This window comes from Sesamum indicum, linkage group LG2, assembly GCF_026168435.1.
Source record: "Sesamum indicum cultivar Baizhima isolate 11 linkage group LG2, ASM2616843v1, whole genome shotgun sequence".
Taxonomy (NCBI): domain Eukaryota; kingdom Viridiplantae; phylum Streptophyta; class Magnoliopsida; order Lamiales; family Pedaliaceae; genus Sesamum; species Sesamum indicum.
In genome coordinates, this window is record NC_142658.1 from 3596627 (window position 1) to 3619599 (window position 22973).

The following is a 22973-nucleotide window of genomic DNA, read 5'->3' on the forward strand; positions in this document are numbered from 1 at the left end:
TTTAATATTTGCTGCCATTGTTGCTACTGATTTTGACTTCGTCTGTCTCTTCTCAACACACGTTTTATTAATTCTACCTACAGATAATTATTTGGAAATTGTGGAAACAAATTCATTACATTATAAGAGAAATCATTATACACATAATAAAGGCTTAGCCCTTATATATATATATATATATATATAAGGAGTTGGTAATTTTGGTCTTGTAACTTTGGTGGTAGCAATTTTGATTTTATAACTTTCGAAAGTTCGCACTTTTGGTCATTCAACTCATTTTATGACCATTTTGCCATTCTAGCAAAAAATTAACCATATCCACTACATGCTTCAATCAGGTCCAATATGTTTTGGAAATAAATTAAGCCTCCACACATTCGTACCTTGCTTTGACCTTCTTATTTCCAGGTATTTCAAATCATTGATTTTACGGACTTCCTCCAACTACACTACCGCAGCAGATGGTTCACAAGTATTTGGCTCCTTCAGCAATAAAACAGCACAGCCCTATTTCATTTTCTATCTTAGGGCGTAAAAAATACGCCAATATAGAGACTTAGTAAAATTTTGGATAAACAAGCTGAACAGAAGCCTTTACTTTATTGAATAAATATATGTAATGTTGCATAGATATTTGTTCCTCTATTGGAGGAGACAACTGTTTACCCTCTCATATAAAGGACTATACTTGTTGGGGAAACCCCCATAAAACTGAGAATTTGAAACTACAAAGATTTGGAAAATATTATGCTTTGAAAAGTCTAGGAAAATTTTAGATGATCCTGATCTACTTTATTGCCTTCTTATTTATAGCCATCCACGGACTTCAAACCTATTTTTTTATGATGTCATTGCGTTCTTTATCACCTTGTCTTTTCCGGATAACGTCATTGCATTCGTCATCTCTACGTCTTTTCCAGCTGTTTGTCACGATGACTTGTCGATCATGCAATTGCTAGCTGACTTTCCTATTTATTGACTGTTGCCCTTTGTCATCTTTTACTAACATTCTTACTTTTGAATTTTTACATTCTACGAGTCTTACTTCGCATTGTAAAAATCCTTTCTTTTACTCTTATCTTGTTTTGGTTCGGGTTTCTTTTGCATGACCCAAATTTTTGTCCCGATAGGCATTTCTTGTTTCTCACAACAAGGGCATACATGGTTATGCCATTGCCCAACACGCAATATATTGCATGTTTTCATCCTCATAGCCTCGGTTGCAGGCAGCTTGTTCTCCCATATAAGCATTCTTTTTTCTCGAATAAGCTCTCTGCAAACTCGGTACTTTTTTCTGTCATGGAGGTTAAGAGAAATGATCCACTTAATTTGTTTGAGTAAATTTTAAATGGATACTTGACTTTGTCCATCTCTGTGAGATAGACCTATAATTCCTAAGCTCTTTTGATAGAAATGTCATATTCGCTTATGGATGATACTAGCAGAGCTTCTCTTGAGGCAAATTTGATTTTATTAAAAGCTACCATGTCTGGTCTCTGCAGTTCGATAAAATGGAATGACGGATGAGACAATTTTCTTGCAGTTTTTGCAGCCATTGAGGTGAACTTTAACTCTAGAATTTCTCCTTGTTTTAATGGGGATTGTTTTGCCATGAATCATAAACCGCCCCACTAATCCATTCTGGAAGCTTTGAAATTTTTGGAAACCATGGTGACATAGTATGAACTGAAGTGAAAGCTCTAAAATCATATAATTCTCAATCATCTTCTGGTTTAGACCCTTCCATTATATTTTTTGGATGTTTCGATTACGGTCTTGCCTGAGTTAACTCTTATGCTAAAAATTATTTTTTCCCATATTTTCTAATAAATCTGGACAAAATACATAAAACCCCTCATGTTTTAAAAAGTCTGCAAAAAAAAAAAAAAAAAGGCCTCTGTTATGAGAATAAGCTAAAAACCCCTTTGTGTTTTGTAAAACTCAGCAGTAAACACCCTCTTCCATTAGTAATTAACCGAAGATGCATTATACACGCTTTTTGTGCATGTGGGGGTATTTTTAACTATTTTTTATCTTTTTTGTTTTTTACTAAAATGCCCTTTTTTTTTGTTTTTGTATTTTTTATAATTTTAATTAAAATATTAAATTATATTTAATTTATTTAACATTAAATGTTAAATTAAATTATATTTTTATTCAAATAATTTTATAATTATTAATTGTTAAATCTAAAATTATTTTTAATTAATTAAAATATATATTTAATTACAATAATTATTATTATAATTATTTTTAATTAGCTAAAATATTTCATTATTATAATTATTTAAAATATTCTTAATTAACTAAAATATATTTTAATTAATATAATTAAAATTAATTAAAAAATTATAAAAAAAAAGAAAAATCGAACAATTTTTGCCCCTTTTTTGCCGGAAACTTGTTTCTAAGTTTCTGGCACCGTCCGGACGAGTTTTCGATGGCCAATGGTACCATTCGAATCATTTCTTCAAGATGAATATTTACATACCTTCAATTTGAGTTTTCGTCAATCTTTGAGATTGGGCTCAAACCACGACCGCCGAACATATTTTTCATTGACTCGTCGTCGTTCGGTCAAATCTCAATCTCAGACCACCACCATCAGACTCACCTCTTCAAGATGATTCTAATGAGACCAGCCTCACTCAATTTAGTAAAGAATTTACGGAGATAGGACGATTTTAAGAAACTGCTCGGAGATGGTGGTGGGGTGGGGGGGCAGGCGGGGGGTCAGGCGAGTGGGGTGGGAGTGGGGTGGGGTAGTTAGCTTTTTTTTTTTAATATATAATAGTAATATATTTTTTAAGTTTTAAATTATTTATATATAATATAAGTTAACTAATTCGTTAAATCTAGACCTTTTATTTTTTTTAAATCTAACAGTTGAGATTAATTGATTAGATCTAACAATCAATATTTGATTAAAGAAGATCCAACGATCATTATAATAAGAAATAATATATATTAAGTAAGTGTATAACGGTCATTTTCTAAAAAATTAACATTGTTAGTTGGATTTAACGGGGAGGGGCGATTGAGCTGAGTTTTACAAAACATTGGGGAGCTTTTAACCTATTTTCATAATAGGAGGGGTTTTTTTTGCATACTTTTTAAAATACGGGGGGATTTTATGCATTTTGTCCAATAAACCTGCCAAGCAGAAGAAGATATCAATTCGTTAGTATAGCCCTAGAGGTGCTTGTTATTGGCCTAATGTTAATATCTCCCTCTTTTATCCCAAAGGTGTTGGGTTGACTTGCATCATCAGGAGTTTTCATTTCCTGTGTTCCATTTGTTGCCATTTCATCAAAGTTTGGCAATGGCTTCGTGCATTCAGTATGCCTTTCGAATTGGTTCCATCAAATCGTTCAATAGCGAGGTAGAAACCACATGGAGCTCCTGATCTCGATGAATAGTGTCTAGATGAGCTCTTTGAAGTTAGCCAGCTATTTGGGCTTTCACCGCTAGCTGTCCAAACTTCTTATCAAGCTCTTCAAGGTTCTCCCTAAGATGCTCGAGTCTTAAAATGATGAAGTTCACTTCAGATGCCTCCATTTCTTTTTAGGAAATCTACAAGAACATTATCGTGAGATTTTATAATGACAATATTATAGACTCTGTTTTCCATCTGATAATACAAGCTTTCTCAATTTTAGATTCTTATTTATTTTTCATAAAAGCCTTAATATTAGTATTATCAACTTTTGATGTGAATTCTTTAGTAAGTAAAAATAAAGGCAATTTCTTGAAAGCCTTTCAAACTGTAAAGAACTCTTCGTTGATGTGTCAAACTTGGTCATGTTGCTCCGAGAACCACCCTTCTGTGTATCTACAAGATTCTTTTCCCAATAGTAGTCTTTTTCATGAGCTTTTTTGCCCATCTATAGTCATTGGTGTCCCTGTAGACTACTAATTGAGGTATGGTAAGCTTTGGCAGATTATTGCAAACTTGTTTCAGCTCACGAACTCTTTGAGTGTAAATTTCTTCACATTTCCACTTCGAACTTTAAATTTCCTTCAAAAGTGGTCAAACACCCTTTCTGTATTTCTCAAGGTCTTTAATAAAGATTCCTGCAAAATTAACAACTCCCAAGAAGCACTGGATAAATGCTTCTTGTCTTTGAACACATCTGAAAATTTGCGAATTTTCTCCACAATATGCTCCTATAACTCAATAATTGTCTCGTTAATAAGATATCCTAAAAATTTAATTTTATTGACTACGATAATAGCTCTTTTCTCAGAAAGCACTCATCATTCTTTTTGGCACGCATTAGAAAATATCACAAAATGTTTAATATGATTTTTAGATGCAATCAGTATGTTATTAATATAGACAAACATAAATTCAAAATAATCTTTAAAATGATTATCTATTTTTCTTTTAAATATCTAGGGTGTATTAGCTAACCCCATTGGTAGCACATTCCAGATATATTGTCCCTATGGTGTGGAGAATGCAGTAAATTTTTCAATTCATTCTCCATCTTAATATGATAAAAACCAGATTTGCAGTCGAATTTAAAAAATACTTTTGCACCTTTAATGCAATCAATTAGGTGCTCTCTACTACGGATATAATAACCATTAAATTCTAATATCCAATTAATATCTTAATAATTAATTACCAACCTGTTTACCTCCTTTTTATCTTACCATGGTTTCTTAATAGAGAATCAGGGCTGTTATAAGCAGAGACTCCAGTCTCAATTATTCTAAGATTGATATGCTCCTTGATGATCTCTTGCATATCTTTCTTATCTTACATGTTCATCCGGATAGACTTGTATCTAACATACTCATATTTGAATTCGAATTTGACTTTCAGAGTTGCTTCGATCTTGTTCCTATCCGACCATGCCAAAGGGTTCTCGATGGAATTCCTCCTGATAAGTCTCTTGACATTCTTAAGAGAGAGCTTGCTTTCTTCACTAACATCTAGCGACTTTATCTCCTACAATGTTTCTTTGAGGTTCTTAATTTCTTCTTCAGATTCCTCATAGAAACTATAGCTATCGATGAGTCCATGTTGCTTGAAAGACAAAAGAGTTATAATAACCACATCAGATTCTTCCTCAGATTCTTGACACATGTTCTGACTGCACTGGAATAAGACCTATAATAACCACATCGGGATATGGTTATCTTTTACCAGGCCCTAGATACAGTCGGAGTCGAGGAGTTTAAGTCATACCGACCAAGCCTCACGGGCTTCCATATGATGACTCCCGCGAGTCAGTTCAGTCGACTTGACAACTTTTGTCAACCACTCACTAAATTTGTATAGACGTCATACGTTTGTAGCCTATGAAACACAGCACCCATCATATGGATGCAATACTTAGTGCAAGTCTCAGTAGAACTGTCGATGCCTATTCTCGGGGCTATCAACTTGGAACATTTTAGATCCAATCCTCGAAAGTTGGTTTCGTAGTTGCCATCAAATGGGCCAACCTAACTTCATTTGTTGATCAGTAATTTGTGGGTTTTGTTGCAATATATAAAAATTACATGAGTAAGAACAACAGCGTAAGGCTAAATGAACAGTTACTCTTATTCAATTATTTCAATATTATAAAATGAAAAGAAATTACTTGAATAGATTACAAAATAGCCAATCTAATTTGTTTTCTGGTCACCTATTCTAACAATACTATCTTCATGGTTGTAACCCGTTCATCTATCAACTTATCGATGTTTCGAAAGTCAATAACATCCAGGTTGAGTATGGTGCCGTATTGATACAAGCGCTGGAGTGTTGACCTTGCCCAAGGTGTATTTTCTAGCACTTTCCTTGGGTATCTTCATGGATTCTCTCTAAGCCTGGTTCCCACAAGCGTTAGGTGTGAAAATGACATGTTGGCCGTTAGATTTTATTTAATTAAGAAGGATTAGTCTCAGTTCCCCAATACTCCTCAAAATAATTTGAACCCATAATCAAAATCATAGATGTAAGGTGCTCTCGCCAAACAAGCTACCTTGTCTTGTCATGTTGGCTGTTGGAGGTTGAGTATTGGGAGGAAAAAAGAAAAAAACACTGACTAGGAGTTTTTGGGGGAAATTGAATGCTGATAGGTCCCTTTCACACAATTTTCCCTTTCATTTCGTCTCCCCTCATTAATTAAGGCAATGCGTCCCTTGGAATGATCATTAATGGTGTAAGAAGCAGCCGTTGACTGACTTGTTGAGTCTTCTCCAATCAAATGGTGATTGATTGCGCGTCAATTATATACAGTGGACACTGCCGAGATTGTTTGTTTACAATTATTCAAATTATTTTTTCGTTGTAAAATAATATTACATTTTGTATTATGTCATATATATATACATCCAACTTATATTATTTTTTATGATACTTATATATTTTAAAAAACATTTTTACAAAATTAATTATACTTAGAATATGTTCAATTCATTGAATTGCAAACATTCTTAACAAAGGATTTGCACATCAAGACTGTTAATTGAGCACTTACCTTTTATTTTTTATGATACTTACCTTTTTTCTCAATTTACAACCTATAATTTAATAATTTTTAGTCATTAGAGGACTCTTATCAAGAGAGTTTTCTAACTCACCAAAAATTATTGACATGAATGAAATTAAGATTTTTTAAATTCGGATTTGGTTGAGTAAACATCCAATCGATTATTTCCAGCCACGTAAGTAATGATTAAATTATATTTTATGTCCTATATGTTAAGGTGGGTGGCATTTTGAGGGCCATGGTTACAAAATGTTGTTAATTTCTAGACTCTTTGTTTTTTTTTCTCATGTCATTAGCTCATGTGTATTAGTACATGCATTGTTTTCACTTGGTAAATGACTTGTAGTTATATATCTATTTCACTAATTTTTAATAATTTAAACAACAATTGATACAATGCACAAGTATCACAAAAAACTAATTATGGTAATATGATAAAATATTTGGAATAAAATTGGGGGTTAAATTTATTTCGACCCCTGTGATATGTAAAAATATAAAAAAATATTCAATGAAAATTTTAATATAAATAATTATCCGTATGTTATGAATAAATAATCTCTTCGTCCTCTAATAAACTTGAGCCTATTTATTTTAGAAACAATGACTAAAAATGTCCTTCCTAGTCAATCGGTCAAACTAGGCCAATATATAATTGTTTTAATTCATAACTATTAAAATATACTTATAGTATATAATTATAATTTATAGAAACATATTATTATCATAACCCGCCCCCACACCACAACCCTCCACCAGGCCCCTGCTTCGCCCCCTTCCCCAACCCTCGCCACCTCCCCTCCCAACCTCCTCCAGTCCCCGCCACCCCTACCTAACCTAGACTTCCTCTCCCCTCTCGTTCCCACCCCCCACCCGTCCACCTTAGGTCTAGACGACGTCGATGGCCCAAAAGTGTAAGTCGGCCTCGCTCAGATGGGCGACGGTAGTCGCCTTCGTTGCATTGGGCTATTGCCATCGCCCAGGGGTAAGGAGGGCAAGGCCGCACCTTTCTCTGCAGCAACGGCAATGACGGTTGCTTTTTTTCTAATATATAAATTAACTTAAATTAATTTAATTAAAATAATATTTTATTATATAAATATTAAGTAATTATATAAAATAATATTTTATTATTAATAAATATATATAAAATTTAAATTAAATAATTTATTATATTAATAATATTTATATATATTAAAAATATATATAATATTGTATATATCATATGTGAGAGAAGGGCAAAAATATCAAAAAAAGATAATTTCATAGCCAGTTCCGAGTCAAAACGCGTGTTGCCCAATAAAATAATAGGGAAGGTAGTTGATACTATAATTTTCATAGGTTTGAACATTTCTATTGTCACAGGGGGCTCTCTAAATTTTTTTCAATAAAAATTGATATACAAAATAATATAAAGTTTTTCACATTCCGATTTTCTAAAAAAAAAAAAATACAAAAATATTGCTCACAAACTGGGAAACAAATTCACAAAAATTTTTTGTATTGACTTGAACTATTGTCCTTAAATTGCCACACCTATAATATAAGTGGCATAAAATGCAATTTAGACATCGCTTGCATGGCACACGCGCACCAGAGGGGGGGGGGGGGGACTCTGGGGGGGGGGGTTTCTGATTCGAGGCTTCAACAGCAATTTTGTTCACATCAACAATTTCGGACGAATTATAAAAATTTAAGTATAAAAATACTTAAACAGCTTTGCTCTTTTCCAATAAAAAGAAAAAAATATTAAATAAAGTTTTATCTGCCTCTCTCTACCTTCTTCATATCAAATTGTCTCTTCACCTCCTGTTGCTAGCAATTCGAAATTTGATCCAAAGAGCATTTTAGTAAAAAAAGATGATCAAAATTACAGTTAAAAGTTTAAGATATGTATTTTAATAATATTACACGTAAAATTCTTCAAAATGCTACAGTATAGAATTCTATATAAGACACTGCAAAGCATAAATCATAGATAGAATAATTGTAATTTTCAAATAATTTAGAATTTATTAATTAGGCCAAATTTCAAGCCGTGTGAATTTAAATTAACCTAAATTAATTAGTGTTGTGAAGGCCAAAAATAATAAAAAAATTGTGATTGAAATTTAAGGCATGATCAGCCCACCTCAAAATATGTGATTGACAGCTCTGGAAATTTCATGAAAAATTCACTCATAAAAATTATGTTATATATGTGGGGTTCCATTGTATGATCATATGATATGAACCACATAATAATCTGAAAATGAAATCTATTTCAGATGACTTTGACTTCCTAATAGAAAAACCAAGACCAATTAAGGTAGAGAGATAAAATGCAATTTTCAACCTCTTATGTTCTGTATTTTGGTGTTCCAATTTTTTATTCTTTTAGGATAGTAATAGATGTTATAACTTTTTAATTTTTATGATTTTGATACATCATTAGCCGGAGTTTGCAAATGTTGTCAGAAAAGAAAAAAAAAAATGTTCCTTGCACATGCTTCTTTCAATTAATGGACTAATAGAAAAAAAATAAAAATCATATGACCTATTTGCTACACTAGAAAGATAAAAACTTGAATATATTCTTGAAATAAGCCATATTTGGTTTGTTATTTGATTAATATAAATATATACAAATCATAAAGTTATGATATTGATATAAATTATATGATTTCCATCCTTATATGTTGTATATATGCATGAATTTAAAAATATTCTTTAACTAGACATAATTTAACATTTATATTAAATTTTCTCCATTTCGAAAAAGATAAATGAACAAGCATATCTTTTGTCATCATCAACTCTATATCTAACTCAGGGTTCTGAAACTAAACTAAACTAAACGAAACATAAATGACAATCTCTACAGCATCTTCTGGGAGATCTGTACAAACATTATGCAGCGTTTAAATATTGGTGGAACATGTGATGGCCAGATATACATAACTATACTGGGTCGATGTTCAAATCAACGGAATGTATGTGGTGCTTTTCTCTGATCATAATAGAAGCATAAGTACTTAATGTTATATGTGGATCATCAATTGGTAGGAAAGTTTTGGAGTCAATTGTTTAGACGGCGTGCCTGACGTGCATTATGGGATTTCATCGCAAGGACTAGAGCTCAAATGCAGCGCACTTGCATGCCAACCGGGATGACTCGTTCTACAAGAGTAACTCTATACTATGGGCAACTAGTACCACCAGCACTAACTTGGCTTCCATTTGGGGGAGGATGTGCTCCAATTTGAAGGACCATGTTAGATAACTTGTTCTACAAGAGTCACTCTATGCAGTGTGCAGTTGGTTATCGCTAGCACTACCTGCTTCAGTTTTGATGGAGGTGACGATGGTTTGCATATAACTTGTCATAGCCTATGACCATCGGGCAAAAAGCTTCCAACTATGACCTGCAATAACAGAAAGATCAGTTTTAATAAAACATAAAACCATACGACACCAGATGAATATGTTCACATGCATAACGTAGCTTGAAATACCTCCTGAAGTTTAGGTATACTGTAAAAGTACGCCTCGATTTTTTAAGGTTATTCTGACCTTGAATATGTTTTACTTTGCAGATTCTCCTCTGAAGACCAGAAGGTCGTGGAGAATCGATTATATAGACATGATTAAGGTATGTAAGTATAATTTTTTAAAATTCAAAGAATTTTTTATAATATACCTAACCTTTGGGGTATCTATGTAATTAACCCCTAAACGAAAATAGACGTGAGCATAATCAAACATTCCTTGTTTTTTAATTAGCCGACTGACCTGTACGGGTGATGCTGCAACCAGAAAACAGGGCCGCAGTAGCGAACAACACCCTTCCATCCGGTCTAGCTAAAAGAATACTTAAACCACCAATTCTACCTCCAACCAATGACTTCAGGTAGCACAAATGAACCAAAGAGGGCCCTACACATATGGAAAAAAAGTCAATAACCAAGTAGAGAGCAAGTTGCAAAATTCATATTCCATTCAGGAAATTCCTGAGGATCCATGGCAATGGAAAGGAAACATTAACTTTAAAAGATTGAGAAAATTGGTTTTGATAGCCTAGTCTGAATTAGGACATCTTATGAAACATCACCTAATTTAGAAATTAAGGTCATCCCTAAGTTGAGTAAATTCACAAGAAAATTTATGAATAGGGAATTACACACCAAGTTGAGAGTAAGCATTTTTACATATGAAGAGATTCTTGATAATCGAAATGAAAATGATTAAAAAGAAAAAAATTATCGAAACTGATAACCTAGTGCAGGTTTGGACAACTGACATAGAACATCTTAAAATTCAAACAATAGTGTTATTCCAACATTGACTACAGGTGCAAAATGAAAAGGTTAACAAACAAAAAATTCCATGAAATCTTGCACAACCTAATATGTGTTATCTGTAGAGATCAAATAATTACTAGATTTGGAATTGAGACAAATTTATATTAGATAAATATGTAAATCTTGAGAAAAATAATAATTGCAGTTACAAATAGATGTTACCGCTTGGTGGATTGTTACATTTGATAACACACCTGTGGCATGTATGATGCATACGGCCTTTGCATCCTGAAAAACAATTGCTAAAATTTATTAGTTTGCCTTGCTTTGCTGCATTTTTGTTTAGAGTTCCACGCAAAACCAAACTCTATTATGTTAATCTAAGATTTAAAAAGTTATGGTTGCTAAGAGTTTTTGTTGATAAATCTAATAATCAGAAACAGTTTCCCTTTTGTTTCACTCCATAATTACTAAAACACACACATTATACTGCATGAGATCTGAAAATTACCATCAACGTCGTTTCCCCATTTGACCATCCAAATGATTAATCCTCCATTTTTGATATGCAATGAACAACGATCCATGTCTCAACTCAGTGAAGAGCAAAGTAGTAAATACACTGACCTGCAACTTTATGGGGTTTGAAAGACAAATAGTTAGTCAAACAACTCATGTTCTTTTTCTTTTTTGGTATTCGAACTCAGGCTGATATGAAAAAATCAATCACACAAATACATTGTATATCAACACTCAGTATTGCTACTAGCAAGTGCTTTTTTCAATAGCAATTCAAATAAAGTTCCGAACGATAAAATGCCACGACCAACAAGCATTTCAGTAAGTAACAAAACAAGTTATTTTATATCGGAGATTCATCCTTGTATCAATACCTCGACAATCATGACAGAATAACTATAAAATGAAATCATTAAGTGAAGATCAACAAATCCTACAAAGAAGAGAAAAAATACACAAGAGTGTGTGATGATAACAAATCAATCCATTATAAGCAGTTCCATATTAACTGAAAATTAATAATAAATTCTGAACATGATTCTAAATATTTCTATTATATAAAGCGAAAGAATGAATCATAATATCCTTTATATATAAGAATCAATCGAAAAACTCAAATAACATATAATAGTCAAATAAAAGTTACACAACCAACCAAGTTTGGAAAATGAAGCTTATCAATTCCACCAAAACAATGTTATAAACATGGATCCACATGTAACTAGAACTATTGGTTACCAAGGATTCAGAAATACAAAGAAAGTACTAACATAAGAATAACAGTAATTTGGATTAAAACAGCAACAATTGAATGATAAGAGATAACAATCTTTATAAAATGATAGTTCAACCTTATCGTATCCATTGAAGGTTACAATATGAAGCACTATAATCACTGTATTTATATGGACATCAAGGAGAATATAATAGGAAAAATGATAGGCAAAAGCACAATAAGCAAGGGGAAAGGGAGAGTTGCCCACTATGTGGTTTTTGCCTTGTGACTATTAGAAAACATACATTGTATATTTATAGGAGTCGGAGGGAGACGGCGCAGTTGGTAACCCTAACTCCAGCACAATAGGTAAAAAAATCGGGGTAGGTGAGTAGAGCTTATCCAAAATCATATTGGTTTGGGCCAAGGAGGCCCTTTATCGTATCCAGATTTTCGTTAATGGCTAGAAATATATCATGTTCACCTTTTACTACCGGCCCATTCCACTTAGTCAAGTTAGTCAAGCAACAACTTGTAATACTAACAAAATTAAAAACTTATCCAAACAAGATGAATTAACTTATGGCTCTCTTTTACATAAAAAGTCCTCTTACAAAAAAACCTTCTACAATATTCTTCCGCTTCTTCACATGTTTATTTTATACGTCATTCTAGAAAAGAGGAAAGTTAACATTCTAAAATAGATGAGACATAAAAGGAAATGAAACCAAATAAGAGAATGCTTAAGTTGGACAAACCTATTCTAAAACTGGAACTTGAAGACCATTGATCTCTTACAAGAAATAATACTCTTAGACCAACTTATGTGAAATAAGGAATGAGGCAAATTAAGAGTTGCTCCCAGAACTAGACATACTCTTCACTCTTTCTGATCCCTAATAAGGAATTTTTGAATTTGTTCTTTCATATGAGAAATAACAAGTTGTTGAACTTATTACTAAAATCAGATAAATAACACAACACATAGTCTTTCCCTTTATCAACACTAGGTTATAATTTGCCAATTCTGTACTTAAATTCTTCAAACCATTACCCCTTAAGATATAGGTCAATAAATGCAATATAGCAACATTTTTTACATAGGAATAGTTTAGATTTAACCCTAATTTAAAATATCTCTCGTAAAATTAGTTATCGTTATTTAGTTAAATTAGTCTGAAAAATGACTGAGTTATATATATTTGTTGGATTTTCTCATAGAAATTATGAGATTTTGGTAAGTGGTTTCAGTTTTTATATTATATATTTAGTTGCAATATACAATGAATTTTCATAATTTTCGAAGAGAACTTTTCAAAATTTTATATTATATGATTGTTGTCTACAACAAAAAAGTTCCAAAATCTTGAAATAATATATATATATATATATATATATATTATCACTTTCTTTTTTGTTAAACAAAAAAGGGTAGTTGTAATCATAAATACATTCCCATTAAATTACAAATTACAATTATCTCTTTTGGCATTTCCAAAACAAAACCAAATCAGAAAAGTATAAAAAATACTTAAAAGCTCTGCTCTTTTTCCAATAAAAATATTAAATAAAGTTTGATAAAATAACCAAAATACAAAACATATAGCACCATTTTCTTTCTTTTTATCTGCCTCTCTCTATCTTCTTCATATTAAATTGTCTCTTCACCCTCTGTTGCTTGCAATCTTCACTAAATTAGTGAGAATCCCACCTGAAATTTGATTCAAAGAGCATTTTAGCAAGAAAAAATGATCAAATTACAGTTAAAAATTTAAGATATGTATTTTGATAATATTACACGTAAAATTCTTCAAAATCCAAAAGAATAGAATTATATATATAAGACAGTGCAAAGCATAAATCATAGATAGAATAATTGTAATTTTCAAATAATTTTGAATTTATTAATTAGGCCGAATTTCAAGCTGTGTGAATTTAATTTACCCTAAAATAATTAGTATTGTGAAGGCCAAAAATAATAAAAAATTTTGATTGAAATTTAAGACATGATCAGCCCAACTAAAAAAATGTGATTGACAGCTCTGCGAATTGTGAAATTTCTTGGAAAATTCACTCATAAGAATTATGTCATATATGTGGGGTTTCATTGTATGATCATATGATATGAACCACATAATAATCTGAAAATTAAATCTATGACATTGACTTGCTAAGAAAAAAACCAAGACTAATTAAGATAGAGAGATTAAATGCAATTTTCAACCTCTTCTATTTTGCATTTTGGTGTTTCAATTTTATATTCTGTTAGGGTAGCGAATAGATATTGTAACTTTTTAATTTTTCATGATTTTGATACTTTATTAGCCGAAATTTGGAAACGTTGTCAGAAAAGAAAAAAAAAGTGTTTCTTGCACGTGCTTCTTTTAATTAATGGACCAAATTAAAAAAAAAAAAGTCATAGGACTTATTTGCTACACTAGAAAGATAAAGATTAAAACGTCAAATATAAAAAATACAAGACAAGAATTTTTTCCATGCTGATAAGAAAAGATCAATAGGAACAAAAGTTCCAGATGAAAAAAGGGCACATGCATAGTATATACTTTTTTTTCAGGTAATATTTGCAAAATCCAATTATTGAAGGACCAAAACCGTGAAAAAAAAAATACTGGGCATTATTTTAGAAAGAAAAAGGATTATAACACAAAAATACAAAAGATAAAGAAGAAATATTTTGTTTAAGTCTATGATAGAGTGCACCCCATCTATTATACTGAAACTAATGAAATATAGTTTGAAAGGTAATATGTTGGTCTTTAATGCAAATATTAGTTGTCTCCAATATTGAAATAAGCCATATTTGATTTTGTTTTTCGGTTGATATAAATATATACAAACCATAAAGTTATGATATTCATATAAATTATATGATTTCTATCCTTATATGCTGTATATATACATATAAACAGTTGTCATCTAAACATTACATTAATCTATGAATTTAAGAATATTCTTTAACTAGACATAATTTATCATTTATATTAAAATTTCTCTATTTCTGAAAGGATAAATAAACAAGCATATTTTTTGCCATCATCAACTCTATATCTAACTCAGGGTTCAGAAACTAAACTAAACGAAATATAAATTACAATCTCTACAACATCTTCTGGAAGATCTATATAAATATTATGCAGTGTTTAAATATCGGTGGAACATGTGATGATCAGATATACATAACTATACTAGGTCGATGTCCGAATCAACTTTTGTTTGATCAAAATAGCAGCAGAAGTATTTAATGTTTTATGTGGATCATCAATTGGTAGGAATGGTTTGGAGTCAATTGTTTAGACGGCGTGTCTGACGTGCGTTATGGTATTTCATCGCAAGGACTGGAGCTCCAATTCAGCGGACTTCCATGCCAATCGGGATGCCTCGATCTACAAGAGTAACTCTATACTAAGGGCAACTAGCACCACCAGCACTAACTTGGCTTCAATTTTGGGGGAGGATGTGCTCCAATTTGAAGGACCATGTCAGATGACTTGCTCTACAAGAGTAACTCTATGCATGTGCAGCTGGTATCTCCACCACTACCCGCTTCACTTTTGGTGGAGGTGACAATGGTTTGCATATAACTTGTCATAGCCTATGACCGTCTGGCAAAAAGCTTCCAACCATGACCTACAATAACGGAAAGATCAGTTTTAATAAAACATAAAACCATCCGACACCAGATGAATATGTTCACATTCATAACGTAGCTTGAAATACCTCCTGATGTTTAGGTATACCGTAAAAGTACGCCTCAATTTTTTAAGGTTATTCTGACCTTGAACATGTTTTACTTTGCAGATTCTCCTCTAAAGACCAGATGGTCGTGGAGGATCGATTATATAGACATGATTGCAGTGTATAAGTAATTTTTTTATAGTATACCTAACCTTTGGGGTATCTATGTAATAAACCCCTAAAAGGAAACAGACGTGAGCATAATCAAATATTCGTTGTTTTTTAGTAAGCCGACTGACCTATACGGGTGATGTTGCAACCAAAAAATCGGGCCGCAACAGCGAACAACACTGTTCCATCGGTTTTAGCTAAAAGAATACGTAAACCACCAATTCTACCTCCAACCAACGACTTCAGGTAGCACAAATGAACCAGAGAGGGCCCTACACATATGAAAAAAGTGTCAATAACCAAGTAGAGAGCAAGTTGCAAAATTCATATTCCATTCAGGAAATTCCTAAGGATCCATGGCAATGGAAAGGAAATATTAACTTTTAAAGATTGAGAAAACTGGTTTTGATAGCCTAGTCTGAATTGGGACATCTTATGAAACATCGCCTAATTTAGAAATCAGGGTCATCCCTAAGTTGAGTAAATTCACAAAAAAATTTATGAACAGGGAATTACACACCAAGTTGATAGTAAGCATTTTTGCATATGAAGAGATTCTTGATAATCGAAATCATAATTCAATGAATTTTGCTAATTTTTGAAGAGAACCTTTCAAAATTTTATATTATATAATTGCTGTCTACAACAAAAAAGTTCCAAAATCTTGAAATAAAATATGTGTATATATATATATATATATAATAAAAGACGATTAGGCTTTTCTTACATGTATCTGATATATCACCTTTCTTTTTAAGACCTTTCTTTTTTATTAAACAAAAAGGGTTGTTGTAATCATAAATACATTCTCATTAAATTACAAATTACAATTATCTCTGTTGCATTGGCAAAACAAAACCAAATCAGAAAAGTATAAAAATACTTAAACAGCTTTGCTCTTTTTCCAATAAAAAGAAAAAAATATTAAAAAAAATTTGATAAAATGACCAAAATACAAAACGCCTAGCACCATGTTCTTTCTTTTATCTGCCTTCTCTACCTTCTTCATATTAAATTGTCTCTTCTCCTCCTGTTGCTTGCAATCGAAATTTGATTCAAAGAGCATTTTAGTAAAAAAAGATGATCAAATTACAGTTAAAAGTTTAAGATATGTATTTTAATAATATTACACGTAAAATTCTTCAAAATGCTACAGTATAGAATTCTATATAAGACACTGCAAAGCATAAATCATAGATAGAATAATTGTACTTTTCAAATAATTTAGAATTTATTAATTAGGCCAAATTTCAAGCTGTGTGAATTTAAATTAACCTAAATTATTAGTATTGTGAAAGCCAAAAATAATAAAAAATTGTGATTGAAATTTAAGGCATGATCAGCCCACCTCAAAATATGTGATTGACAGCTCTGGAAATTTCATGAAAAATTCACGCATAAGAATTATGTTATATATGTGGGGTTCCATTGTATGATCATATGATATGAACCACATAATAATCTGAAAATGAAATCTATTTCAGATGACTTTGACTTCCTAATAGAAAAACCAAGACCAATTAAGGTAGAGAGATTAAATGCAATTTTCAACCTCTTATGTTCTGTATTTTGGTGTTCCAATTTTTTATTCTTTTAGGATAGTAATAGATGTTATAACTTTTTAATTTTTATGATTTTGATACATAATTAGCCGGAGTTTGCAAATGTTGTCAGAAAAGAAAAAAAAAATGTTCCTTGCACATGCTTCTTTCAATTAATGGACTAATAGAAAAAAAATAAAAATCATATGACCTATTTGCTACACTAGAAAGATAAAAACTTGAATATTGAAATAAGCCATATTTGGTTTGTTATTTGATTAATATAAATATGTACAAATCATAAAGTTATGATATTGATATAAATTATATGATTTCCATCCTTATATGTTGTATATATGCATGAATTTAAAAATATTCTTTAACTAGACATAATTTAACATTTATATTACATTTTCTCCATTTCGAAAAAGATAAATAAACAAGCATATCTATCGTCATCATCAACTCTATATCTAACTCAGGGTTCAGAAACTAAACTAAACTAAACGAAACATAAATGACAATCTCTACAGCATCTTCTGGGAGATCTGTACAAACATTATGCAGCGTTTAAATATTAGTGGAACATGTGATGGCCAGATATACATAACTATACCGGGTCGATGTCCAAATCAACGGAATGTATGTGGTGCTTTTCTCTGATCATAATAGCAACAGAAGTTCTTAATGTTATATGTGGATCATCAATTGATAGGAAAGTTTTGGAGTCAATTGTTTAGATGGCGTGCCTGACGTGCATTATGGGATTTCATCGCAAGGACTGGAGCTCAAATTCAGCGCACTTGCATGCCAATCGGGATGACTCGTTCTACAAGACTAACTCTATACTATGGGCAACTAGTACCACCAGCACTAACTTGGTTTCCATTTCGGGGGAGGACTCCAATTTGAAGGACCATGTTAGATAACTTGTTCTACAAGAGTCACTCTATGCAGTGTCAGCTGGTATCGCCAGCACTACCCGCTTCACTTTTGATGGAGGTGACGATGGTTTGCGTATAACTTGTCATAGCCTATGACCATCGGGCAGAAAGCTTCGAACTACGACCTGCAATAACAAAAAGATCAGTTTTAATAAAACATAAAACCATACGACTAAAGAATAATATGTTCACATGCATAACTTAGCTTGAAATACCTTCTGATGTTTAGGTATACTGTAAAAGTACGCCTCGATTTTTTAAGGTTATTCTGACCTTGAATATATTTTACTTTGCAGATTCTCCTCTGAAGACCAGAAGGTCGTGGAGGATCGATTATATAGACATGATAGCGGTGTGTAAGTATAATTTTTTAAAATTCAAAGAAGTTTTTATAATATACCTAACCTTTGGGGTATCTATGTAATTAACCCCTAAACGGAAATAGACCTGAGCATAATCAAACATTCCTTGTTTTTTAGTTAGCCGACTGACCTGTACGGGTGATGCTACAACCAGAAAACAGGGCCGCAGTAGCGAACAAAACCCTTCCGTCCGGTCTAGCTAAAGAATATTTAAACCACCAATTCTTCCTCCAACCAATGACTTCAGGTAGCACAAATGAACCAGAGAGGGCCCTACACATATGAAAAAAAAAGTCAATAACCAAGTAGAGAGCAAGTTGCAAAATTCATATTCCATTCAGGAAATTCTTGAGGATCCATGGCAATGGAAAGGAAACATTAACTTTAGAAGATTGAGAGAACTAGTTTTGATTGCCTAGTCTGAATTAGGACATCTCATGAAACATCGCCTAATTTAGAAATCAGGGTCATCCCTAAGTTGAGTAAATTCACAAGAAAATTTATGAACAGGGAATTACACACCAAGTTGATAGGAAGCATTTTTGCATATGAAGAGATTCTTGATAATCGAAATGAAAATGATTAAAAAGAAAACACTTATTGAAACTGATAACCTGGTGCAGGTTTGGACAAGTGACATAGAACTTCTTAAAATTCAAACAATAGTGTTATTCCAACATTGACTATATATAGGTGCAAAATGAAAAGGTTAACAAACAAAAAAACCCCATAAATCGTGCACACCCTAATATGTGTTATCTGTAGAGATCAAATAATTACTAGATTAGAAATTTAAACAAATTTATATTAGATAAATATGTAAATATTGAGAAAAATTATAATTGCAGTTACAAACAGATGTTACCGCTTGGTGGACTGTTACATTTGATAACGCACCTGTGGCATGTATGATGCATACGGCCTTTGCGTCCTGAAATACGATTGCTAAAATTTATTAGTTTGTCTTGCTTTACTGCTTTGTTGTTTAGAGTTCCACGCAAAACCAAACTCCATTATGTTAACCTAAGATTTTAAAAGTTATGGTTGCTAAGAGTTTTATGTTGATAAATCTAGTAATCAGAAATAGTTTTCCTTTTGTTTCACTCCATAATTACTAAAACACAACACATTATACTGCATGAGATCTGAAAATTACCATCAACGTTGTTTCCCCGTTTGACCATCCAAATGATTAATCCTCCATTTTTGATATGCAATAAACAACGATCCATGTCTCAACTCAGTGACGAGCAAAGTAGTAAATATACTGACCTGCAACTTTATGGGGCGGAAAGACAAATAGATAGTCAAACAACTCATGTTCTTTTTCTTTTTTGGTATTCGAACTTAGGCTGATATGAAAAAATCATTCACACAAATACATTGTATATCAACATTCAATATTGCTACTAGCAAGTGCTTTTTTCAATAGCAATTCAAATAATTAAAGTTCCGAACGATAAAATGCTACGACCAACAAGCATTTCAATAATTACCTAACAAGTTGTTGTATATCAGAGATTCATCCTTATATCAATACCTCGACAATCATGACAGAATAACAATAAAATGAAATCATTAAGCAAAGATCAAAAAATCATACAAAGAAGAGAAAAAACACACAAGAGTGTCTGATGATAACAAATCAATCCATTATAAGCAGTTCCATATTAAATGAAAATTAATAATAAATTCTGAAGATGATTCTAAATATTTCTATTATATAAAGCGAAAGAATGAATCATAATATCCTTCATATATAAAAATCAATCGAAAAACTCAAATAAAAGCTACACAACCAGCCAAGTTGGAAAATGAAGTTTATCAATTCCACCAAAATAATGTTATAAATATGGATCCACATGTAATTAGAACTATTGGTTACCAAGGATTTAGAAACCCAAACAATAGGACTAAAATGAGAATAACAGTAATTTGGATTAAAAAAGCAACAATTGAATGATAAGAGAAAACAATCTTTATAAAATGGTAGTTCAACCTTATCGCATCCATTGAAGGTTACAATATGAAGCACTATTATTACTGTATGTATATGGACATCAAGGAGAATATAATAGAAAAATGATAGGTAAAAGCACAATGAGCAAGGGGAAAGGGAGAGTTGCCCACTATGTGGTTTTTGCCTTGTGACTATTAGAAAACATACATTATATATTTATAGGAGTCGGAGGGAGACGGCGCAGTTGGTAACCCTAACTCCAGCACAATAGGTAAAAAAGTCAGGGTAGGTGAATAGAGCTATCCAAAATCACACTGGTTTGGGCCAACGAGGCTCTTTATCGTATCCAGATTTTCGTTAATGGCTAGAAATATATCATATTCACCTTTTACTGCCGGCCCATTCCACTTAGTCAAGCTAGTCAACCAACAACTCGTAACACTAACAAAATTAAAAATTTATCCCAAACAAGATGAATTAACTTATAGCTCTCTTTTACATAAAAAGTCCTCTTACAAAAAGACCTTCTACAATATTCTTCCGCTTCTTCACATGTTCATTTTATACGTCGTTCTAGAAAAGAGGAAAGTTAACATTCCAAAATAGATGAGACATAAAAGGAAATGAAACAAAATAAGAGAATGCATGAGTTGGACAAACCTATTCTAAAACTGGAACTTGAAGACCATTGATCTCTTACAAGAAATAATACTCTTAGTCCAACTTATGTGGAATAAGGAATGAGGCAAATTAGGAATTGCTCCCAGAACTAGACATACTCTTCACTCTTTCTGATCCGTAATAAGGAATTTTTGAATTTATTCTTTTATATGAGAAATAACAAGTTCTTGAACCTATTAGTAAATTCAGATAAATAACACAACACATAGTCTTTCCCCTTATAAACACTAGGTTATAATTTGCCAATTCTGTACTTAAATTCTTCAAACTGTTACCCCTTAACATATAGGTCAATAAATGCAATGTAACATCATTTTTTACATAGAGGTAGTTTGGATTTAACCCTAATTTAAAATATCTCTCATAAAATTATTTATCGTTATTTAATTAAATTAGTCTGAAAATTGACTGAGTTATATGTATATATTTACGGATTTTCTCATAGAAATTATGAGATTTTGGTAAGAGGTTTCAGTTTTTATATTATATATTTAGTGGCAATTTTCAATGAATTTTGCTAATTTTAGAAGAGAACCTTTCAAAATTTTATATTATATAATTGATGTCTACAACAAAAAAGTTCCAAAATCTTGAAATAAAATATGTATATATATATAATAAAAGACGATTAGGCTTTTCTTACATGTATCCTATATATCACCTTTCTTTTTAAGACTTTTCTTTTTTATTAAACAAAAAGGGTTGTTGTAATCATAAATACATTCTCATTAAATTACAAATTACAATTATCTCTGTTGGCATCGCCAAAACAAAACCAAATCAGAAAAGTATAAAAATACTTAAACAGCTTTGCTCTTTTTCCAATAAAAAGAAAAAAATATTAAATAAAGTTTGATAAAATGACCAAAATACAAAACGCCTAGCACCATGTTCTTTCTTTTATCTGCCTTCTCTACCTTCTTCATATTAAATTGTCTCTTCTCCTCCTGTTGCTTGCAATCGAAATTTGATTCAAAGAGCATTTTAGTAAAAAAAGATGATCAAATTACAGTTAAAAGTTTAAGATATGTATTTTAATAATATTACACGTAAAATTCTTCAAAATGCTACAGTATAGAATTCTATATAAGACACTACAAAGCATAAATCATAGATAGATAATTGTAATTTTCAAATAATTTAGAATTTATTAATTAGGCCGAATTTCAAGCCGTGTGAATTTAAATTAACCTAAATTAATTAGTATTGTGAAGGCCAAAAATAATAAAAAATTGTGATTGAAATTTAGGGCATGATCAGCCCACCTCAAAATATGTGATTGACAGCTCTGGAAATTTCGTGAAAAATTCACTCATAAGAATTATGTTATATATGTGGGGTTCCATTGTATGATCATGTGATATGAACCAAAATAATAATCTGAAAATGAAATCTATTTCAGATGACTTTGACTTCCTAACAGAAAAACCAAAACTAATTAAGATAGAGAGATTAAATGCAATTTTCAACCTTTTATGTTCTGTATTTTGGTGTTTCAATTTTTTATTCTTTTAGGATAGTAATAGATGTTATAACTTTTTAATTTTCATGATTTGATACTTCATTAGCCAGAGTTTGCAAATGTTGTCAGGAAAAAAAAAATGTTTCTTGCA

General features: G+C 31.6%; 1 protein-coding gene across 4 annotated transcripts; it reads right to left on the bottom strand.

Moving 5' to 3' along the window:
• Window positions 1-9305: 9305 nt before the first annotated feature.
• LOC105178368 (uncharacterized) lies at window positions 9306-12279 on the bottom strand. 4 transcript variants are annotated; one of them, XR_016064080.1, is made up of 5 exons: window positions 12142-12279; window positions 11283-11398; window positions 11026-11059; window positions 10263-10406; window positions 9306-9895 (listed from the first exon to the last, which is right to left on the bottom strand). XR_016064080.1 is itself a non-coding variant. In XM_088877855.1 (5 exons), the coding sequence occupies exons 2-5, from the start codon at window positions 11356-11358 to the stop codon at window positions 9861-9863; spliced, it is 303 nt and encodes a 100-aa protein (XP_088733981.1). In that variant the 5' UTR covers window positions 11359-11398; window positions 12142-12279; the 3' UTR covers window positions 9306-9860. The 4 variants fall into 4 exon arrangements, 3 of the variants coding, with proteins under 3 accessions (XP_088733981.1, XP_088733982.1, XP_088733983.1); XM_088877855.1 differs by having other exon boundaries at window positions 11012-11059; XM_088877856.1 differs by having other exon boundaries at window positions 11012-11059; window positions 11283-11404.
• Window positions 12280-22973: the final 10694 nt, after the last annotated feature.

What these genes read in the sequence shown, in the direction of transcription:
- LOC105178368 (XM_088877855.1), bottom strand. Translation starts at nt 11,358, where the DNA reads ATGGATCGTTGTTCATTGCATATCAAAAATGGAGGATTAATCATTTGG. An exon ending in ATGGGGAAACGACGTTGATG is followed by an intron (nt 11,060 to 11,282) that starts GTAATTTTCAGA and finishes ATTGTTTTTCAG; the next exon opens with GATGCAAAGGCCGTATGCAT. An exon ending in CCACAGGTGTGTTATCAAAT is followed by an intron (nt 10,407 to 11,011) that starts GTAACAATCCAC and finishes CCATATGTGTAG; the next exon opens with GGCCCTCTTTGGTTCATTTG.